Below are 14,944 nucleotides of genomic sequence, written 5' to 3'. Positions count from 1 at the left end.
CCTTATAAATTTACAACAAAATTTTCGAAATCTCAGAGAAAGCTCTTGCTACTTGCAATACGCACGCGCGCGCATGTGTGTATATATATATATATGCTTGGAAAATCTTACAAAGAAAAGTAAAAAGAAAACACTAAAAAGCAAAAGTAATTTTGTTTCTTGTTTTCCAACATAGTATATATAATAGTGTATATTTATACCCTTTGTGTTGAAATTAAACATGGATTATTCTTCATAGTTTATGAAATGGAGTGAGGGCCAGGGCAGGGCAGGGCCTTGTCAAAGAAAGCATAAAATTTGCAGGCCTTTTGTTTGTTCATATTTGAAGTGATAAACGTGCATGCTTAACCCTTTCTACTTCCTACTTTCTGCAGGGGGAGCATACAGCCATATATTCTTAATTTACCCTAAAATACAAAACCCTAATCAAGTTAATTTGCATGCTTTCGTACGTCTACCATATCACGTCGGCTTCTAACAATGATGATATTAATTTTATAAAGTAATAGTGATATAAGTTGATTGCCAGCTTTTAACCACAGTCGTGCTTGTTGCTAAAGCAGTTTATCTGTCTTTTACACTTGAATTCAGTAAAGTAAAGGATTTTAAATGCAGTTTATTATCGATATTTATTAATTTTCTTACATCTCGTTAATATAGGGTGAAATTTGCGGGGTTTTTGAGAAAAAAGTTCTTCCGATAAAAAGTGCACGTAAATCTGAAAAATTGAATAAATTATCTTCCCCCTGAACGAGTTGGATTTACAGTTTGGTTTGGACAGATCTTTTGAGTTTTTGAAAGGCCGAAAATTGAATTCAATTTGAAAGGCTAGTGGCAAACACACAACTCAGTGAAAGATGTTGCACACTGACATTCTTGTCTCCGATTCTTGATCACTCAATTGGCATAACTGCGACTCACCGAGCAAGTGATAAACGGTGAATAAACTTATTGGTGTTGAAGGAGGCGAAGGAGGGGGCGGGGGGGGATATATTTGTGTGGTATATTGTCACGGTGAATAAACTTATTGGCGTTGGAGGAGGCGGAGGAGGTGGCGGGGGGAATATATTAGATTTGTGTGCAGAGATCACTGCTCTTCTCTATTTGATCTAGAAACCCTCGCGATCAAAGAACTTACCTACAATGAGAATGTCGTTGTGCTTGCTAGCATCTCAAATCAATGACACACGGTTATATTAGAAAGTTAAAATCCATGGCACCACCTGATTGACTTGAAATACTACCACCGTAACAGTTCAGGCGGGAGGTTTTAGTTTTTACCATGAAGATGGAGATTGGAGAATAAGATAATACTTTATCAGTTGCAGCGCAAGATACGAGAGTTTGCCTTCGGAAAGCAAAACATAATACAACAAATAGGTCCAACAAATTGAACAAAATCGTACACATTTGGCTCTGCAAGCTCTGCCTACCATCACATGGAGTGTGCAAGTTGAGCGAATGCTTTACCATATGCCTTTGCCACCATTGCTTTGTGATGGTTTTTGGAAGCATATTTTCTACATTAAAGCAGCACAAAATTATACCAGAAACCAAATCCACACGATTGCAAGATGTTCTTTCAGAAGCTCCTCAGAGATGCTAATCTTTGGGAGGCTCATAAGCGCGCAGAATTTAGCCTACATAGGCTTTGTGTATGATTGATATCGTATAGAGAATCAAAATGTTGAAAAAAAATCTGATATTCACCAAGTGACATGCTCAAAAGATGGGGAAAAGTCACTTGGAAGTGTGTCTAACACTTTCTTCAACCCGAGCAAATGCATCTGTGAGCACATCAATCGTCCAATCCTTTAAATCCTCCTGCGAAAAACATGTGAACAAACATTCTTTAACTGCTCAAAAGCAAAACATAAGAGAAGCACAAGCACATGCACAAAACACGGAAGCTTTTTCATTCGAGAAAGTGGAAGATAAATTTCTGACTAATGTTCTTTAAGAGAATTCCATTAAAATGAAAACGTTTAAGATCTATGATTTTCTACATTCTACAGCAGTGTAAGACCCTTCCCCTGTGGGCAATGAACCAAATTATGAAACAAAAAGCGCCGAAGTAAAATATCACAGAGATTGCCCGTGCATAATACCTTCTAAAGCAGTTAAGCATAGCAAGGTTGCAACAAAAACTTTATGCTGGTTGGAAGCTATTAAGGGTGAGAAACATGATACAACTTAAACTCCTTAGATCAAGAGGCAAAGATATGGTTCAGAACTTGCGAAAAGGTCAGCATGCTATTTTTTATCAGCAGTAACCTAAACATTCAGCAAATTAGTCACCAGTGCAGACCTACACATGTAAATATCCAAGTGCTAAATGGCCAAGTGAAAGGCAAAAAATAAAAATAAAAGACGTGGTTGCTTAAGCATTCACGTATGTTAGAAAAATCAGCGGTAACCTAACATTCATTTACATTAGAAAAACGAGCGGTAACCTAACATTCATGTAAATTAGAAAAACCATGGTTAACGTAACATTAATGTGCATTAGAAAAACCAGCAGTATCCTAACATTCACGTGTATTAGAAAAGCCAACAGCAACCTAACATTAATGTGCATTAGAAAAAGCAGCAGTAACCTAACATTCGTGTACATAAGTAGACCCGCTAAAACTATGACTCAAATTCTGTAATTGGCAGCTTGGGGGGAAATTTCGTGTTCAGCTGGTGCCATTAGTTTTACAACTTGAGATGCTATGCCATTTTTAGTAGCATATTACCAAAATAAAACTGCAATTTAGTGTAGGAAAGCAAGACTGATCCTACCCTATTATTCAATGATCAGAACGACTAATATGTAGCACCGTTTAAGAGTAAAAAGTAATTTGTGCCTCACCATGCCTAATGGTTCTCCAGTTCTTAAGCGTGCATTTGGACGAGCAAGCTTGGATTCAAACGGAGTCCTTGGTCTTACTTCGCGAATTTCTTCCCATTCCTCTCGGGAGAGCATCCTAACAGTGCCTTGCCCAGCAGGAGCATTCTTTATTTTGCGTTCAATCAATTCTTGTGACCTCGAGTCGTCGTACTGCCAGCATGAAAGACCAGTTACATTAATCACTAAATATAATTAACCAAAGAAATCCAAAATGTTCTCTAATCAAACGAGGTAAGCTATTCCGTTTATTACCAGGAAGACAAAAAATAAAACCTTTACATAAAAGCTCTGTACTTTCAACAAGGTCTAATCCATTTACTTATTTCATCTTCCTCTCGAAAATTAAACACAAAAAACTTACTTCAAGAAGACAACAATGTTGAACTTCCAAAAACCCCAACAAATTATAAAGCGCAAGGAAATTTTTTCTAGCAATACACAAGCAGGATCAATCGGCAGAAGAGTGTTCAAAACAATGAAACACAGCTCTCGTAATCATGAATTTCCAAATTTTCAACAAGATGCAGATTCTAGTCGGAGATTACGATACAGCAACAACATTTAGGAAACAGAGAGCAAATAAACAAATGTGGTTGTGGAAACAATGACAGAAAAATATATTCAATTTTACTTACCATCATGAGGAGCTTGGCGAAGAGGGCAATGCCTACGGCGGTGAGAATCTGGGGCATGGTGGCTGTGTCGAGGTAGGTCATCGACTCTGGAACCTCGACGAAAACCGATTGCTTATCTTTCTTTGAGCTTCTCCTCCTCCTCATTTTCCCCAGCTCAGCAATCTTCGTCTTCAAGCTTTCGCTCGGTGCATCGAAAGTGTGCAGCAGCCTCTGCCTCCCAATTGAAACCAGAACTCTCTGCCTCACCCAATTCATACCTGCCGGCTCGTATCACTTTTCCGTGCAGCAACAGTTCAAAGAACAAAGCTTCAAAGCAAATTTCACATTTCTCATTTAAGACATTACAAAATTATAAACCATCCCCTTCAAGAAACGAAGGGACACAAAAATCCATTGAAAAATAAATAAAAGAAAATTACCCATTAAATATACGATTCGAAATTGCACAACCCATTAAACAATTTGGGAAAAAAAGAGATTATACCTGATGCTGATTAGATAGGAAAATTACAGAGCACCCATGACTTTTTCTACAGAATTCAAGGAGGGTTTGTTGTTTGCAGGGCAGCAATGGAGGTTACGAGTTCAAGAAGCTTTGGAGAGGAAGAAGAAGAAGGAAACCCAGCAGCAGCCAACGCAGGTGAGAATTTGGACCTGAAAGGGTACAGGCCATTTGGGTTCATTGGGTTTTTATGAATTGGGCTTCAAAGTTTATAACTTTACAAAATAGTCCAGGCCAATCTCTCCCCCTCTCTCCCCCTCTCTCCCTCTCTCCCTCTCCTCTTTTCCTCTCTTGGTCAGATGTCTTTGTGTTGCTCTCATCTCATGCCTCCATTGCCATAGCTGAGTGGCTCACCATTTGGGCATCAGCAAAAAAATGGGGTTATTTTCTCATGGACATCTCTTTGCATTTCATCTGAATAATCGAATTGGTATTGCAAAAGCAAGACTTTTGATTCACATCGAGTACTGCACCACCACCTCGCAGGAATCAGAGACGTTCAAACATGACGATGACGAAACAGTGAGAGAAATCTCCACCGTCCTCAGAAACCACAGCGACTGGCACTTCGTTCTCAACTCATCGGACCTCCCCAGGAAGCTGAACCCACATGTGGTCCGAGCCGTTCTGCAGCAGAACCACCAGGTTGGTGACCCAAAACGCCTCCTTAGTTTCTTCCTATGGACCGATACCCACCTGGGTTTTCCCCAAAATTTGCATTCCTTTTCGATTCTTGCTGTTGTTCTGTGCAATTCCAAGATGTTTGAGCAGGCTAATGCTGTGTTAGATAGAATGGTTAAGACCCGAAAACCAGTTTTCGAAGTTTTGGATTCTGTTGTTAGTTGTTTTAGAGGCGGTGAGTGTGGTGGGTCTGATAAGATTGTTTTTGAGTTTCTGATTAGAGCTTTTAAGGCGGCGTGGCGGTTGAATGAGGCTGCTGATGTTTTTCTGGGACTTAGGAAAGTTGGGATTTTGCCAAGATTGGATTGCTGCAATTCTCTGTTGAATGATTTGTTGAAGTGTAATAGAATGGAGTTGTTTTGGAAGGTGTATGATGGGATGTTAGAGGCGAAAATGAAACCTGATTTTTACACTTATTACAATGTGATCCATGCGCATTGTAGGGCAGGGAATGCCGGGCAGGGAAAGAGGTTTCTGTTAGAGATGGAGGAGAAGGGTGGTAATCCAGATTTAAGTACCTATAATGTGGTGATTGGTGGTTTGTGTAGGGCTGGGGATGTCGATGAAGCCTTAGCGGTAAAGAAGTCTATGGTGGAGAAGGGATTGGTCCCGGATAGGTATACTTATTCGGCACTTGTTGATGGGTTGTGCAGAACGAAGAGACCAGAAGAAACAAAATTGATTTTGAAATACATGTATGATAAAGGTTTGAGTCCCGACAGCACCTGCTACACTGCTTTGATTGATGGGTTGATGAAAGAAGGTTACTTGGAAGAGGCTCTGAGGATCAAAGATGAGACAATTGCTCGAGGCTTTAAGTTGTGCGATGCCACATGTAATGCAATTTTTGCTGGGATGTGTAAAGTTGGTAGGATGGAGAAGGCAGAAGTTCTCCTGAATGAGATGAATGTTATGGGCACTAGACCTAATGCCCAGACATACAAGTTTTTAATTGACGGGTATTGTCGAGAGCAAAATATGGTCAAGGCTTGTGAGTTACTTAATGAGATGAAGAAGAGGAACTTTGCACCCGGTGTGTTCACTTATGGAGCGATAATCAATGGCCTAAGCCGGTGTGGAGATATGGAAGGGGCTAATCAACTTCTGAAGGAAATGATTACCAGAGGTTTGAAACCAGGTGCCGTTATCTACACAACTGTAATTAGAGGTCACGTCCAGGAAGGAAAATTTGAAGAGGCAATAAAAGTATTAAAAGGAATGACCAAAAAGGGAGTCATGCCTGATGCATTTTGCTACAATTCTCTTATAATTGGCCTCTGTAAAGCCAGGAAAATGGATGAAGCCAGGATTTACTTCGTGGAAATGGTTGACAGAGGATTAAAGCCTAATGCGTATACTTATGGGGCTTTTATTCATGGATACTGTAAGGAGGGGCAAATGCAACTTGCAAATACGTATTTCCAGGAGATGTTGGGTTGCGGTATAGCTCCTAATGATGTTATCTATACAGCCCTGATTGACGGGCACTGCAAAGATGGTAACTTAACCGAAGCATATTCTACGTTTAGATGTATGCTTGGACGAGGGGTGCTCCCAGATATCAAAACTTATAGTGTCATTATTCATGGTCTCTCAAAGAATGGAAAAATTCAAGAAGCAATGGGGATTTTCTCCGAGCTCCTCGGCAAGGATCTGGTTCCAGATGTTTTTACTTACAGCTCTCTCATATCTGGCTTTTGTAAGCAGGGAAATGTGGATAAGGCTTTCCAACTTCTTGAACAGATGTGCCGGAGAGGCGTTGATCCAAACATTGTTACTTATAATGCCTTGATTAATGGATTGTGTAAGTCAGGTGACACTGATAGAGCCAGAGAACTGTTTGATGGAATCTCCAGAAAGGGTTTGTCTCCTAATGCTGTGACTTATGCTACAATGATGGACGGATATAGCAAATCTGGAAAATTAACCGAGGCATTTCAGTTATTAGATGAGATGCTTCTACGTGGGATCCCTACAGATAGTTTCATCTACTGCATCCTAATTGATGGGTGCTGCAAGGCAGGTGACATGGAGAGGGCTGTGTCTTTATTTCAGGACATAGTGGGGAAGGGCATTGCGGCCACTTCTCCTTTCAATGCATTGATTGATGGCTTCTGCAAATTGGGGAGGATGGTGGAAGCTAACCGGTTGTTGGAAGATATGGTGGATAAGCATGTGACCCCAAATCATGTCACCTACACGATTCTGATTGTTTCCCTCTGCAAAGAGGGGTTGATGAGGGAATCAGAACAGCTCTTTCTGGAAATGCAGAAAAGGAATCTAACGCCAAATATTTTAACATATACTTCACTTTTACACGGATACAATAGCACGGGAAGCAGATATAAGATGTTTTCTCTTTTTGATGAGATGGTGACGAGGGGACTCAAGCCTGATGAAGTTACATATCGTATGATGGTTGATGCTTATTGCAAAGAAGGTGATTTGGTAAAATGTTTAAAGCTGGTGGATGAAACTTTGGTCAATGGTGCAATCTCCAACAGTGCAGTGGTTGATGCACTGACAAGTACTCTATTCCGAAGGGAAGAATTTTCTGAGATAATGAAGTCACTTGAGGAAATGGTAGAACATGGATTTATGCTCAGTCTTGCAACATGCAGCACATTAGTTCGTGGATTTCACAAATTAGGGAATGCGGAAAAAGCAGCAAGGATTTTTGAGAGCATGCTTAGGTTTGGATGGGTTTCACATTCCACCAATTTAGATGACTTAATTCATGAGGACCAAAGTGAGGTTAGCTCCGGAATATGTTGAAAGCAAGGAAAGATGGCAATCTAGTTGATCGAGACAGAATTTCTGGTTCTCTTCCTATTCATTGCTCCCTCAACCAAATTCAAATGCTGGCCTGAGGGTGGAGTTTGCAAGTTGTGGTATGGAAAAGCTTGGTTTTGCCAATGCGGAGCTTCATCATTCTTAACCAGTGATTGTGTTCTCCTTAAAGCAAAGGGGTGGATTCAATGCTTAGAAAGGTAAACTTTTACCTGTGCACCTTAATAGTTAACTGCAGAATTGCTTGGAAAAGTTTATTGGTTTAATTTAAACCTCTTGACAACTTTATGGAACTTTCTTTTTTGGTTTGAAACAGACATTGATGTAAAGAGGACGGGAAAGGGACAACAGTGGCAGGATATGAAGTAGTCAGTACACTTGAAGGTTAGTGTTGGGTTAATCCAGATGATATGAAGACGGGTGATAAAACCAAGACCAGGAAACAATGCCGTGAGGTGGTCGTACAGGTAACAGACCTAAGCTAATGTGGTAACTAGCAATTTTGCTTGTGAAAGAAGCAACTTTGTTTGCTGATATTTTCATGCTGGAAGATTTCTGCTTCTTTGTGCTCATGTGTTTAGAACTTAGTTCTCCTCTTAATGATGGCTGATATTATGTAGCGAGTGCCCTTGTATCGTTCAGATGAAGGCAGATTAGATACGAAAGAAAATATTTTTGAGTCAATGTAAAGAGGATCTATTTTGAACATTCTACTTTCTTGTATCTCAAGTCAGATTTGATAAACGACTAACTTACGTCTTACTCATGATGCATCTCAGCTGTTTACGTATTAAATTTTAATTACCGTATGCAAATTCTCAAATGATACAGCAGTCTGAAGAGTTTCTGGATAGATTGAGTTCAACAAAGTGCTTCTAAATTGCTTTTATGCTTTTTATTACTAAAACTCTTCTCAGTAATGAGAGTTTATGTGATGTTTTATGTTTATCATAGGTTGCATTTTCTGCTCAGATTATTTGATTTATAAACCATCACCAGTATTGTATAAGATTTATCTTCCCAACATTTGATATGGACAATTTAGTTTAAACAGTTAACTTTGAACCTTGGGGGCTCCAAGAGCTCACATCAACGGGAAGGTTTGGCACCTCGATGTCGGCTCTTCGCCACCCAGGGCTGTAGTATGTTCCAAGGGTCTGGATTGTTCGCTCATTAAATCGGTACGTGAGCTGCATTCAGAATGTTGTGAGACTGTTCGGTTCATATCCAGTGTGGGCGTAAGAGCATTGCGAGGACCTTTCCCTAGTACGAGAGTATCGGGAAGGACGCATCTTTGGTGTACCAGTTATCGTGCCCACGGTACAAGCTGGGTAGACAAGTGCAGAGCGCTAAAGTAGTGAAAGTGGGCAGTAATGAGTTAGATTTAAGATACGTGAAATGAGTAATGAGTTAAAATTAAGATACATAAAATGGTTTTACTAGAAAGAGAAAGCTAAAACGCTCAGTTCCAATCGACATTTCTTTGAAAAACTGATCATCTACATGCAACAACAAAATAACTTTTGCTAAAACCTCCTAACATTCTATTTTTATACACAACCAAATTATAGAGAACAAAATAGTACATAAACAGATACAAACCAAATCAAACTGCCTCTATATACCTCAACCCATAAAACTAAACTGATCCTACATTTCGAAGAGGTAAAACGGTCTCACATTTTCGATCAGTTCTCGTGTTAAGTATGCGAAAAATTTCGGTTTTAGAACATCATCTGCCGGAGTTTGTTAAAAGAGCCAGCATCCCATTGTCTTTCGAGGCGGATTCTGATACAAGCTCACTTGGTGTTTTACCTTCTCTGTCAGTGGCTCGAGGATCAGCTCCCCTGCAATTGAATTAAACGATCCGAGCATTTAATAAAAGCACTTGTAGAAGAAGCAGTTTTCCGCAGAAGAACTTCACACAGAAGCAACCCCAAATGAGTCCCAAATGCACAAAGGCTTACCTCGCAAGAAGCAACTTTGCAATAGCAATGTTCCCTCTGATAACGCAATAATGCAGCGGTGTTTGACCTTTTAAATCAGTAGCGTTTACGTGCGCACCATACTGTAAAAGTAGCTCTACCATGCCAATATCGGCACTTTGGCAAGCTAGGTGAAGCAGGGAACAGTCCTCAGCGCTGTCTTTTGCGGGCTGAATTTCACTTCTAGTGACAGAATTTAAGTTACTCGACGAAGGCTTGTCTTCGGAATGATCTGCAAAGCGACCATTCGGTATCAGGTAATTTCTGTTCAACCAATTGCAGTTCATTTTTCAGATTATAAGAGCATACCATCTAATGCTTGCACTGATCTAGCATTAACATCTGCTTCATAACCAATAATATAGCGGTAAACTGCTTTCTTGTCATTCGCTCGGACGCTTTTGCACAACTGTTGCCCCGTTACGTGGAGCTTCTGATTGTTTTTTGTACGACGAACAAAAAGTTTTTCTGCATACTGCAAGTAGAGAGAAATCTCAGAGATTCGGAACAACAAATCCTATCGAAATTATACAGTTGAAACAAAAAGGGGTGAGCAGACTATTTAGAAGAATACCTTTGCATGAATATACCTCTCTTTTGTCGAAATAAGATCGTCATAACATGGCTTTATCATAAGAAAGGGCTCATTTCTATCAGCACTGGAGAAACTGCATCGCACGAACTAACGAGTTATTAGCACAACAAGAACATCAGTTCCAATCATATAGATTTACGGAGTACTTAATTACCCTATAGGCATGTTATCAGCCTGCAAAGAACTTGTATACAGCATCTCCTCCCAAATCGAGTTTACGAAAGTATTTCCCAGTGATTGAAACAAGGTTAAGACAGAAGGTTCCCATACTTTCACATCAAGTGTCAGTGACCGAACCTGCATCAATGCGTTAATAAACAAACGGAGACATCCATAACCATTTCACAGAATAAATCTTAAACTAGACAACTTGCCTTTGATACATGTACACCGAGATTACGATGGACACCAGAACATTCGATGCAAATAAGAATCCCAAGGTTCAAAGATGCCCAATCTGGTTCAGGTGCACCACAATCTGCACATTTTTCATTACCAGACACTCTTCTCAGTAAGTCAATCAGTTTCTCACTTTTCGGTTTGAACTTGTGCGGCTGCAAACTTTTAGACATTCGGAGATAATTACGAGCTGTGATCTTAGGTGAGAGCTCCGGAATAGCTGTCTGCTCATCATCAGGAGGGCTTTCTAATGAACTACCCTCGTTTCCAGAGAATTGATCGTCGCTTCCTGTAGGGCTAGTCGAGAGACGCTGCCAAACAATCGATAACCTTTTCAACAACTGTAGATTCAAAGGTTTCATGTTTTAAAGAATGCAGATTCTGAACAATTACCCTCTCAGATGTCTGGAAACTCAATAGTGAAGCAATTACTCCAGTGATTTTCTCAATCCAATCCATTTGATCAAGTGCATTCTCTGCCTGCATCGCCGAAAAAATTTAGAATCAACTGCCATATGTTTAAGGCGTCAAATTTCGTAAGAATCCAACATTAACCTCTCCCAAGAACTTTTTGAAACGAATACCTGCAAAGTGTAGATTTTTATTGGTGATATAATTCTGAAGCAGAACCTTAAGTCTGTCTGGTCTGCATCAACCTTTATCGTTGATGTCAGCAAGTTCACGGTGTGGCGTGCAACAGATTTTTCATCATGTACACCGCCATGGTAGTGAGATGAAAGCCATCGACTCAAAATCCCGGAGCCATTTTCAGAGTAATTATTCTTCTGTGGAGAAGATTGACTCCCATACTGAAAGAGTATGATTAACATCAAGTAAGCAGTGGGAGACACAAAACAAGGTTTATACAACGTATCCTCCGGCAAATGACTTACAGATGGCCGAGTCAATGGTTTGCGATAGTAGTACAGCATCCCTCGACTATCAAGGATGAAATACCTTCGCTTCCAGTCACCTCTCAAGTTGGAGGAACGTTTTGATAGATATCCTTGCCGAATGGTTTGTACCTGAAAGCATATTCATACCTACAGGGATGCAACTTCAAACTGTGCCAAAACTAAAAGAAATCTGAAATATATCTGCAACTGCAAGTACCTTCCCCTTTGCAGCAGATTGCATCACTTCCTCGATCACTTTATGTGATTTCCGAGAGAGAGGCTGTGGACCATCTCCACTGGGGGAACCATGGATACTGCTCAAGGACTGCGTACTTTCCCGATCAATCTGCCTCCTGTACTCTAGTATCCTTTCATTAAGAGATATCTGTTCCTGTTTGCAACTTTCTCTTGTCTGTTGTGCATAAGCCAAAACCTATACCAGAAAACAGCAAAACTCTTACAGTTAACAATAACAGATATTAACTTGACAGTGAAACCATAAAGTTTCCGAAGAGAACTTTGATGCTGTTTATAATCACAGACCTGATGGATATACGGTTCCATTGCATGCAGTAACTCATAACTCTGCAAATGGAATGGACAATATCATAAGCAGTGTAGATGTTGCGATACACAAATTATCAGTAGGGTGGTGTAATATACGTGTTTGAAGTAACGGAGATGAGCATCCATCATGCCACTAACAGCTTCCGAAAACTCAAACCTCTTTTTGGCCTCGATATCAGATAGAACGGTAACCTGGATACATAAGTAAACTATGTTGAAAGCCTAACTTCTTCTGCATTGCATTTTATTTGAACCAAATTGTCGTTGTGAAACTTATCTTACCAGGTTGAAGCGGGCTTGCTCAAACGAGGATCTTGCATTCTGCAGTTCCTGGAATGTCTCTCTACCAAGTTAGATTTGAATGGTCACCCATGGAAAACTATCTTAATTCAACCTATACAACAGACCGAATAGTATTTGAATTTGGAGGTGAACCATTTTGGATATACCTCCTCTATACTAGCAGCTATATCCATCCTCGTACTCTTCCTCAGCGACAGAAACTTCTCACGTGCCTGTGCAGTGTGCACAGAATACACATTACCCTTATAAGTCTAACAAAAACACAAAAGCTTGCTGCACAAGAAACCATATTTTGATTGAAGAAAAATATTGTATTCTGCAAACTTCGATGCCCAATGCGAATGTATGAAATTGTCAGAACAGAAAATCACCTGATCATATACCAGTGAAGTCTTGTCAAAACGCTTTCGGGCTTCCTGCACCAATAAGATACTTTAGCGAAAAAAGGAATTTGTTAGACAATGAGAGGGATGAAAGGGAATACAATAGAACACAGTTCATAATATCGAAACCAATGCCATGTAAACCGGAGCAACTACTGTAAGTATAGTGCATACGTAAACAAGCCTACTTAACCTTTCGCCGGACATTGTACCTTGACATCATGGAGGTCAACATGGACAATGTGCATCAGCTTATCATTTAGCATGTGCTCTAACTGAGACCAACATGAAGATTTCAACACAGAAATCATATATAAGCATCATGAGATGAAGAAACGGTTAAGGTTGAAAAAATATGATCATATCGACAAATATTGTTCAGATTATGATTTTGTTGAGGACACGGGAACAGATTACTACCTGTGAACGAAAAACTTCCTTGTACGTCGCGATTTCTCTCAATGCAGTTGTGAATCTGGTCATAACATGGCCTGAGAAAATTAATGGGGAATTTATAAGTACTGACAGAAACTAGGCAGAGATGAACACAATCATACAAAGACATACCTCCTAAATCTGAAAAAATAGGATCATTATGCCCTCCCCCAAAAGTTTCGAGGGCTGTTATAAAAGCGATTTCACCATCATACGCTTCTCCAAGCCCTTCTCTGAAAAATTAAATTGGATAAAAATTATAAGACGCATATAACAGCTGCTGAGGATTATAAAACCACAAAAACAACTCCACAATTCCGTCCATTTTTCTTAAGAAGTAATAAACTCCGTGGCTTGAACGGGGGAGATTGAGTGGGGAAGTTTTGGTTTAATTCTTCATATGAAGAGGGTTTAGTTTTCCTCTGTGCATTCCTGTGTTTGTCGAGTAATCTGTTTATTCTCGGATGCTAAAAAGCTTAAAGATTTGATGTTTCGACGCCACAACAACGACACAACTGCCAAGGAAAGCTGTTCAATGAGAAAATGTTGTCATTATTCAGACAGAAGGCATAAGGAGATAGAGAGACTTCTCATCGTACGTATGCTTTCGACATCCTTTGTAAAACTTATAACATCTTCCCCTGAGTGACTCTGCACTTTCTTCCAACCCTTGTATCTGTTTCCAATATAGCATACATCAATAAGCAAACATCAAAACTTCAAGTGTCCAGATTGTGCAGAGTAACGAATATCGAATAAACAACAAATGCAGGGAAAAGTAGTAACTTTCTTCACCCCAAGTAATTTTAACGACATGGGTTCGAATACAATGACAGCATCAAGGCTGCTGAATTAGCTATCTTTAACGATCTATATTACGCCGAAAATGTTTCACTATATGCGATGCGTTTATTTGAAAAGAAAATCAACCAAACTGGCAAACTCTAATAGAAGCAAAAATGTCACACCATTGTTAACGACAATTCATAAATTCAGAAGAAAAAAAAAAAGATGTGAAATTTGTAAACTATGACGAAAAAATCAGCCTACCAAAACAAACAAGTTGATCTGAGCTTTCAATGGCATAATGTTAGCATACAAAGATAATGACAATATATATAAGCATTTAAAAATTTAGAAAATGAAGAAACCTGTTGGCGGAACATAGGCGAATCATCGAGCTTTGCGAAATGCATGTTTGGAAGGATACAGAGATCTCCTTGAATTTCTGCACACAGAGAAGAGAGAGAGAGAGAGAGAGAGAGAGTTATGGTGGTAATGAGGTTGGCAAAAGCTTCTCTTGTTTTTTTGGTCGACGAAAAAAGCTTCTTGTTTTCCTTTTTTTTCTTGGAAAGGAGAGGGGGTGGGGTGGGGGATCGAAAGTGCAGCAAGTTTGTGGAGGACGAAGGTGTCTGCGATTTTTCATGGCTGTCACTAAAAATTAAATTACATGTCACTAAATCTCACCCCGCCTTTTTTTCCTTTTATACTCTCTCTCTCTCAATTTCGTTGTGTGATATTTTGGACCAGTTCCCACCACAACGCAACGCTTTAGGTTCCGCAAATCTTGTTTTTGTTCACCATACAATTGACACTTACAAGTTACAACCATACTCCTCACTACAAAAGTTTTTATGATTATCGGTAAGGACTCGTTTGGTGCTGGATATGATAAGTTGTGATCAGTTAAATTGGATTTGAGTTCAGTGTAGATAATATTATTTGTTCAAAAAAAAAAAAAAACACTCAAGTTCAATTCGTTGTTTGTTATGTCAAAATGTGAGATGACGGACATGATGAGTTATAAATTCACAATAGAGTAGATTATCTAACCTATAATTATACATGTATTGCACCTGTCTTACAAGTCTTTGCCGATT

The 14,944-nt window shown here is 39.6% G+C and overlaps 3 protein-coding genes across 3 annotated transcripts; 1 reads left to right on the top strand and 2 right to left on the bottom strand.

Annotated features, from left to right (window-relative positions):
• Positions 1 to 1,295: 1,295 nt before the first annotated feature.
• LOC103942126 lies at positions 1,296 to 4,170 on the bottom strand. Its single transcript, XM_009352336.3, has 4 exons — positions 4,013 to 4,170; positions 3,529 to 3,834; positions 2,855 to 3,043; positions 1,296 to 1,824 (listed from the first exon to the last, which is right to left on the bottom strand). The coding sequence occupies exons 2-4, from the start codon at positions 3,781 to 3,783 to the stop codon at positions 1,741 to 1,743; spliced, it is 528 nt and encodes a 175-aa protein (XP_009350611.1). The 5' UTR covers positions 3,784 to 3,834; positions 4,013 to 4,170; the 3' UTR covers positions 1,296 to 1,740.
• Positions 4,171 to 4,269: 99 nt separating this feature from the next.
• LOC103942127 (pentatricopeptide repeat-containing protein At5g61990, mitochondrial-like) lies at positions 4,270 to 8,274 on the top strand. The gene is made up of 2 exons (XM_018646234.2): positions 4,270 to 7,701; positions 7,818 to 8,274. Exon 1 carries the CDS (start codon positions 4,406 to 4,408, stop codon positions 7,484 to 7,486), a length of 3,081 nt encoding a protein of 1,026 aa, XP_018501750.1. The 5' UTR covers positions 4,270 to 4,405; the 3' UTR covers positions 7,487 to 7,701; positions 7,818 to 8,274.
• A 947-nt stretch (positions 8,275 to 9,221) lies between these two features.
• Positions 9,222 to 14,537, bottom strand: LOC103962625 (ADP-ribosylation factor GTPase-activating protein AGD3-like). The gene is made up of 20 exons (XM_048566733.1): positions 14,216 to 14,537; positions 13,664 to 13,740; positions 13,197 to 13,297; positions 13,050 to 13,120; positions 12,842 to 12,904; positions 12,618 to 12,662; positions 12,393 to 12,458; positions 12,226 to 12,273; positions 12,040 to 12,135; positions 11,920 to 11,961; positions 11,594 to 11,809; positions 11,374 to 11,505; positions 11,065 to 11,289; positions 10,874 to 10,960; positions 10,456 to 10,791; positions 10,236 to 10,378; positions 10,061 to 10,154; positions 9,796 to 9,961; positions 9,469 to 9,718; positions 9,222 to 9,348 (listed from the first exon to the last, which is right to left on the bottom strand). The coding sequence occupies exons 1-20, from the start codon at positions 14,258 to 14,260 to the stop codon at positions 9,234 to 9,236; spliced, it is 2,418 nt and encodes an 805-aa protein (XP_048422690.1). The 5' UTR covers positions 14,261 to 14,537; the 3' UTR covers positions 9,222 to 9,233.
• Positions 14,538 to 14,944: the final 407 nt, after the last annotated feature.

Source organism: the organism of the source record quoted next, unplaced genomic scaffold (assembly GCF_019419815.1).
Source record: "Pyrus x bretschneideri cultivar Hongxiangsu unplaced genomic scaffold, Pyrus_bretschneideri_v1 Contig42, whole genome shotgun sequence".
Classification (NCBI taxonomy): domain Eukaryota; kingdom Viridiplantae; phylum Streptophyta; class Magnoliopsida; order Rosales; family Rosaceae; genus Pyrus; species Pyrus x bretschneideri.
This window is presented reverse-complemented; position numbering and strand designations above follow the sequence as displayed.